The sequence below is a fragment of the Zootermopsis nevadensis genome, unplaced genomic scaffold (genome assembly GCF_977971745.1).
Source record: "Zootermopsis nevadensis isolate Lab colony 2312 unplaced genomic scaffold, Znev_1.0 Znev_ptg000019l, whole genome shotgun sequence".
NCBI classification, from domain to species: domain Eukaryota; kingdom Metazoa; phylum Arthropoda; class Insecta; order Blattodea; family Termopsidae; genus Zootermopsis; species Zootermopsis nevadensis.
The window spans coordinates 8,168,936-8,177,083 of record NW_028259151.1 but is presented as its reverse complement, the minus strand read 5'-3'; the positions used below and the strand labels follow the sequence as shown (position 1 = coordinate 8,177,083).

At 38.7% G+C, this 8,148-nt stretch overlaps 1 protein-coding gene across 5 annotated transcripts in view; it reads right to left on the bottom strand.

Annotated features, from left to right (window-relative positions):
• Positions 1-1,928: 1,928 nt before the first annotated feature.
• LOC110839609 (limbic system-associated membrane protein-like) overlaps positions 1,929-8,148 on the bottom strand; it is a 347,640-nt gene continuing 341,420 nt past the window's right edge. For 4 of the 5 annotated variants that reach the window (XM_087351624.1, XM_087351620.1, XM_087351623.1 and 1 more), the window contains one exon: positions 1,929-2,390. In XM_087351624.1, the coding sequence (XP_087207750.1) occupies positions 2,236-2,390 (155 nt within the window). In that variant the 3' untranslated portion in view covers positions 1,929-2,235. The remainder of the gene's footprint in view (positions 2,391-8,148) is intronic. The other variant, XM_087351622.1, reaches the window with a different exon arrangement.

The following is an 8,148-nucleotide window of genomic DNA, read 5'->3' as shown; positions in this document are numbered from 1 at the left end:
ACTGTTTGAACAACTTTCGTAAATACAAGTCAAGCAACCTTATTCATGTTTATTCGGCCTCATACACACTATTTTCTTTTCACATCAAAAACCGATATACTTTTCTTCGTGTTTCTAAACCTCTGTAGGCCTAATACGGTATTAGAATTTTGAATATGTCTACAAAAATCCATGAAAATCCGTTCAGCGATTCTCGACTTGTAACATGAGGTCAGGCGGAAAGACACACATGGCTATCCCAAAAGTCGCATTCTTGCAAATCTTCCTTGAGACGTGTAAAAAAAAGTAGCAGAAGATATATATTGGAACAAAAGGACTGTTGTTTACATTCTGAAAAGCATAATTACTTAAAAGCGATGGTATTTGCTAACAAGATGTTCAATATGAAGGAGTAACAAAAGAAAACTTCAGAACAGATCTTAACAAAAGCTCGATGATATGATCGCACGATGTGACGTTTTGTTGAATGTGTGGAGCGGTATTTGAATTTGAGACGCAGCATCACCGTACAGGTACAGAACGACTGTGTCAAGGTTTGATTTATTTTTTTCGAGCGGGTCGTGTTCAACCTGTGGAATTTGAGACCGCCAATACGAATCCCAGAACACGATAGCGATTGGAGTGTAATGGAAATTTCCTTTGTCACTTAAATAACTATTTGTTGAGTATACATTTTTTTCGTTTGTCTGATTTTTTTTTAATGGCGTATCAAGGGAATTGCAGCTCAGTACAGATTTCATGAAACGTAACTCGTTTATCGAGTTTCAGTTTTCTACAATTATGAGCTCATTACAGCCAATAAAATCCTTATATTATAAACAGTAAATCAGACTTGTATTTTGGTTAGGTTAAATTCGCCTCAGGCACAATTTTCAACCCTTCCAGTCGTGAGAAAGAATTCCAAGAAGAATCCAAACCTACTTTCTTGCTGCTTAAAATTTAGCCGCTCGAATGTTTTCTCTTGTCATCATATGAAGAGGTGTTAATTTCATAATCTAAGAGTAATATTCAATGTATGCTAATGCAATCCGATTTGTAGTGCTTCTCGTAATTGTAAAATACTATCAAATACCTGTTGAAATTAACAGCCAAATAAAATATAGTATTTTTCAACCAGGCACTGTAAAGTATCTCCAGGTGTTGATTAGAAAACCTTAAAAAAGTAAGAGATTTTATTCCGTTGTAAAATCATTTCCTCTCTACACAATATTTAAAGATAAAACAATGTCTCACAGCTACATGTTTCGACATATATTTTGTCATCATCACATCATTAGCATATATTCTGTAGTTACGAAGAGCGTTGCTTTCTTACGTATTAAATAATGTTTAATGTAACTTATTATATTTTATGCGATTTCCTATCCTTTTATATTACTGCTACGTTTGTTTTGGTTATATAATGATCCATGTTCACGAGATAACGTGCAGAGTTCACGTGTCCATTATCACAGAATCCAATTAATCAGAAAATCAATTACCGGGTTACAAGAAAGTCCTCGTGTACGATGAACTCAAGCTGGAAGCTACGTAAATGAACACCGGTATGCCTCCTCTATCATGGACGCCCCAGCACTGAGAGCATATAGTAACGGGGACCATAAGGCTTACAAAAGACATCGGCAGAGAGTCGAAAACAATTACATGTTTGAGGAGCCGGGGATAAAACCTTTCCGAGGCTGTCTACTACAGGAAAATCTTTTTGTTCTGTCATCATTCTACTGCCCCAGATGTGTCAGTTTCTACCGCATCTCTGCCTAATTTTCCAAATAAAAATGATCCTCACCCCGATATTTTGTGTCGAGGATGAACATATTTATCTACGACGCCCTATTTTCAAGAAACAAGGCCTGACGGACGGAAGGAAATACTGATTTGCATACATACGACTGTTTATATTGTAACAATTTTCACTGATTCCACGTGGATTCTTCATAACAACAGATGTATTTATTTCACCTCTGACAATTGATAATGGTTTGCTGTTTACTGCACATGAAACAACTTAAATAATAAAACATTAAATAACTGTTCTCTATCAGTCCTCCTCGTCTCAGAGAGCCCGTAGTCGTATAGCTCACGGCGTTTGTCTCCTGTTCACTGGCTTCGTATGAGACGGATACTTCACTGCACAACACACTCGGAATTGACACTCAACCGAATTTAAGAGCGCATGGAAGAGAGTACGGGAAGATGGCGAGACACTACATTCATTTCCAGAACAATCGCCGACAGTCAAGATCTTTCTGCCTGCAGTGTCCATAGCTCACGGTCCCTCGGTGTCTGCAGTCTGGCTGAGAAGCTTCCAGAAGCCAGCACACGTAGCATATTGACGTCACTGTGATGGGTCGTAGGGGCACGCGACCTCAGTCCTTTAGTCAGCAACCATGCTGATGAAACAGACAATGAAATCCATTTTCATTTCTGTTATTCGTGGTGGTTGTAGTTGTAGTAGAAAAATAATTACCTGATTTTATATACTTTATTAATTTCTAGTTCTCGTGGCAGTGCAAACAAGTACGGTAGTCTTCTGGGTTATAAAACAGTGTAGTATTGTAGGTAGATAATAGAAAATAGAGGCAGTATGTTCCTGAAAAATCTCTGTTACCTACCTGCAAGTCCACACGGTGTTACAAGCCGGAAAACAAATATGGACAGCTTTTATTGTAATTTTATAAATAACAGTTTCGGAGGGTTCATAATTTTAATCCCAACACTTGAAGACTCTTCAGAAAAATAAACATATAACGAAATTAGTTTTGCGTATTTTTTTGTTTTAGTCCAATATCAGCGTCAAAGTCGGTGTGTCGCTCCGAGAGAGAACACAATTTGAGAGTAAGTAACTGAGAATAAGGGGTTCAGGAGAATGTTGGCGTCTAATGGAAATGACAAAACAGAGACAAGACGAAAATTATATGACGCACAATTTGTTCCCTTACGAGAACATTCCCAATATGAAAAATTAATAAGTGTGAGGCGGACGCACATGAAGTTCACACGTTAAAAGACAATGATCCTTTCGTCTGTCGTTAAAACAACTCAGGAAGCTTCATCGCCGATTACAAGAAAATATTAAATAGGCTATATTGAAAAGGATTTTCACGAAAGACTTTCTGGCTGTGGTGCTCAGTGAAACTGGGGCAGAATGAGGACGACAGTGCCTGCTGTTAATACGACACAAAGCTAATGGGTTCCATAAATGCAGGGAATCTCATTAGAAACTGCACGGATGGAATTAGCGTAGTGACCATTACTTCAGTGCGGTGTGACTCGCACTGACTGGAGTTAATGCTCCGTATTTTTTTTCTCTTTCCTCTGCCAGTGGCTGCCCATTTTTCAAGATTTCTTGTCAGAACCCGACGTTTTGTATAGTGCTCAACGCATTCATGATTTACGGAATTGCTTTCCTCACACGGAATTATTCCGCGTGAGACTTACGGTGAAAGTGACTGTGTTAGTTATTAATACGGTCGAAAAATGGCGACGAACAGCAAATACGAAGATAACTCAGAACACGGCTACACGTGTGGCTAACGTGAACAAAAAAATGACTGTCTTCTGAGTCGTAGCGCCGTGTAGTTTGATAAAATTTAACCGAGAGGTCCCTGCTGTTTCCATCATCAACGCGATGAAACTACACGGTACTACAAGTAAGAAGACGGTCATCACGGACGTGAGGACCCCAAATCCTACTCTACATGAACAAAGCACGGACAAAACGCAAGATAAACTGAGACTACATTAACCGGTGTACCATGTGGAAGGCGTAGATATTGTAGAGTCTCAGCATTTTTAGCTTGAAAACGAGTTTTAATAACTGATGTTCATTTCCAAAGCGTCGTCCTTAAATCCCTAAAATAAGGGAACGGAAAGAAAGGGTGAGGAAGGAGGGGATCCCCTCTCCTGCCGGCGTTGTTGGCGATCGAAGAGAGCAGGGGCGCCCCCCCCCTAATAAATACATACACAGGTACAAATACGCTTGGTTATACAAAGTGACATATGGGATTTTAAGCCCCTGCGGTTGAGATGTGGTAAAGCAGCTATGCAGTCCCGCATGAAGGTAGTCAATTTTAATTAGTTTCTGGGTTCCGTGACCAATTTCTGGGAATATTACACTGATTTACACTACAGCAGTGAACCACTAAAGTGATGTAGAACTGCCAATGTTATGTTCCAGTCATTACGCCGTGCTTCAGTCCCAGTTAACGTTTCCCATACTGCAAGCGAGGTAGCTCGTTCACAAATCCCAGTCAATTTGAGATCAGAGCAGCATCGATGTTTGTTAATATCCATAAATATATACTCCTGTGTTACATTTAGACACTTCAGCGCAATTATGTTCGCCTTCTTGTTCAAACAAACATACGAAACATGTACTCAATTGAAGGCGACAGTTCAACCTTAAAGGTTTCAAAGTCAAACAATATTGGAACTGTAGAATTGATTCAGGAATGCCAAAGTTTCCGCAAGTAATCTTGGCATCGTGGCATTCTGAATGCTCCCAATTCTTCGAAAGAGTTTCATGAAAACAACGCATTATTTAGAATGAACTGGAGAGCACTGCAATCAGATTTACGCATGGTAATTATTGCTACAAAGAACAAATTTCAAATGTTAAGTGCTATATTCCTGGCGCATATTTTCTATCGTTTATCAAAAACTGAATGTTGAGAGGATAGTGCAGTTCCGAATACTGGGCCTTAACGTCATGCTTCTGCACTAAAAACTATTAAAATATTTTATATCGATTTTTTTTTTCGCCTATTAATTTCAGAGAAAATTATTCACACAAACAAAACGTCTACTAACAGCTATCTTAATTATACACTAAATTGGATTTTAACTCTAGAAATCCTGTGCTGTCAATACTATGTTTAAATAATTTTAGTTTAAACCACAACAATGAATCGGATTTTACCCAATGAGCCTGTGTTTCATCCCGGGGGATTGGTTAGTCCCGCAGGATGTCAGCATTGCCGAGCGGCTTTGAGCGATGCTTGCACGTCACACGCCAATCCCAGTCGACTTTCGAAGCGTAGCAACGTCTATCATTATTGAATTATGAACTGAATTTGTAGATATTTTTTATGATCTATCCCAATTCCAAATTTTATTTTCGTATCTATAATGATCCATTAGTTATTGCTGACAAGCTTCAGAAATTTTCGTCAGTTCGGTTACTATGATAATAGCCAAGAAGTATCGACTCGAAGATGAATGTGTCTCAGTCACTGCTACATCGGGACACAGGAAAATGGACCGCCAACCACTGTCAAGTGTTTTAGCTCCGGTCCCTTCCCCTAGCTCACAAGAATTTGCCTTTAAACCACCTGACGTAAAATATTGCTAAGATTTTGACCGTCATTAAAGCAATGAGTTTAGCCCATTTTCCCCAGCGTGTAGGGAGAGAGTAAAAGCCGTAGGTTTAATATACGACAGAAGTTACACGACAGGGCAGGACACAAGATTAGCGTCGGATGGGAACAGCGGAGCGCGGTTCGGCCGCCTCTGCAGTCCGGCAAATTTATGTTCCACTGGCACGGGGAAATCATGGACAAAGAGCGAGCAAGCAACTTTCACCCAAATGCATGATACGATACTTTAACTTTTATGCTGTTTTAATAAAATATGTGGCAAATAAAAACTGATGGACAGGCTTATTATCATTTGCGTTTTAACCGCGAGCCCTATCATCAAAAATTATTTTTAATTTGCATTATCCGCTGGGTACTATTATTCTAAAATTTTATCATCAATAACTGCGTCAAAGTAGACACACACAGTTTACGACTCGTACAGTGTCATTGCATTATCCACGTCTTATAATTCCTGAGGTTAAGATACGTAAACATTTTTTGCCGCAGTAGTTAACATTTTCACTAAAGAACACTTCCCTCTACGGAAATGCCTGAACAGTATCTTTAAACAAACTACAGCCGCTCCCTTGTAAACTGTTGCTCGCTCACACACCATCAAAGACTCTGTCAACATCCCATTGAACCTCCATAGCCAATGCAGCAGAAACGAACTCTGGAGGTTTTTCATGCGGTGTCCCAAAGCTTACGGCGAAAGTTCACGGTTTGGATATTTTGTCAAATAATTTTTTTAATTTCGTTTGTAGTCGTGAGTCAGACAAGAACCATTCACAAATAGAGAAATGGAATTAACATAAATTCATCTCTCCCCCGTTTCTGTTATCATTTACGACTGTAGTTTCACGGATGGACAAGCATGAACAGAATTCCGAAAACGCTTTCTTCTAAGAATCTAAAGAGAAGAGTTTTCATTAAACAGCAACGTAATGCTCAGAATAAGAGTTATTCTAAAGTATCAGAAAAAAACTCTGCATCGAACAATTAAATAACATGTTCACTTTAACTTCCTTCCTTCATCAAAACTTTTCGTGGGTCGGCGTTCGGACGTGGCAAAAAAATGATGAACTTCCTAGAGAAGAAAAAAAACCTCTCCCTAGAGACTGCTTCGCCGCCTTCAGAATGGCTCTCAAGAAAATCGTTCTCCAAAGGACGATAATTACGAAAGATTTTCGTCGCGGACACAGCCATAAAGAAAGAATTGTGAGAGAGTAAATTGATTACACGTTGCGTTAAAATGTAGTGTCTAATCGAAGAAATAAATTGTGAATTATATTGCATAAACACATAAAAATCACCCAATGTTTGACTCCCTCCTGTTACTATTTAGAATAACTAGCAATCACACTATAAAGTAATAACACAGCTCAGTCTACATATAGCCTTGACGACGTGGGTTCGAATACTAGAAGTCATTCTTATCTTGACACCACGATTAGACTCGCTCTGGAGTCCAAATAGCTCAGTGGGTACCGGGAGTAGTTTTGTCACGTCAGAGGCAAAGCGGCCGAAACTTGAATCTTACCACTCACCTGCAGGTTAAGAATGCGTGGCTCTCAACCCCCGAATATACCACGGCGTATAAATTTGGCAAGGACACGTAACTCATTTCTTAATAAAACATCAGCTGACTTCTTCCTTCCGTAAGAAATTTGGAATCCGTGCACGGATGGAAAAAAAATACATTTTTCAAAAATTGATAAAAATTGGTACTTTAACAAAGAAATGAAGCATTGCGTGAGACTACTACATAAATAGACGAATGATTAAGAAAAACGTCCGATTCCTGTGACGTAATCCGACAAAAGAAACAAAGAATCAAAAGCCTCTAATTATTTGTAACTTATTTGTAGTGTTCTGTCTGACGACAGGTCCATATATTATGAACAGGATCCTTCAAACCTCTTCAGGTTGTCAGGGACCTGCTCATACATATATACATTCTTGGCAGAGATGATCCAGAAGTGGTTTGCCATTGCCTTCTTCTGTGTGTGAGTGGAGTAATTGTTGGGATGCCACGGAGAAACCGGGGAAGCCCCCGGAGGAAAACTCCGTGTTGCCTAGACCACGGCCTTGCCCAACACAAGTTATAAATTTGAGCACCACCGGGAATAGAACCCGGGACCCCAGGATTACAAGTCATAACTATGTTCTTCACAACTTATGTGAGTTTAATTTAAATCCGATTAGTATTTCATTTTTACCACATTTCTCAAAAAAAATCCTTTCTCCGAGGTCCAGATACAAGAGACCGTTTTTTTTTCGGATAAAAATTTTGACGGACAATTTTATGGGAATTTTTTTTATTTCCTTCACAGATTAAAACGGAAAATTTTCCCAGAGAATTATTTCTGGGAAATTCTCGTAAAAACAGAATCATTTAACCAAGCCAATAAAATACAGAGTGTAAAAATTGTTTTAACAGTGTTTAAGCTGTTAGATTATTTTTAGTACAAACTGTTACAGCGAAGTGAGTCAGATTCCCAACCGAAAACTTAGGAGAGCGAAAAAAATTGGAATTTTATCCAAACTCCTGTCACTCTATTCGTTCCAAATAATTAATTAAGCATCCTTTTCTCAAATACACTCAGTTTGTTTTTTCTCTCTTAACGTGGAGACCAAGTTTCAGACCGATACACAAAAAGGTAAAATTATATACATATATATAATATTCCGTAATCTTTGTATTTCTAGACAAAACACGGAAAGAGAAACTATTTTTTTCTTCCCATAAACGCGAGAAATTAAGGTTCACGCCCTTATAAAACAGGTGAAA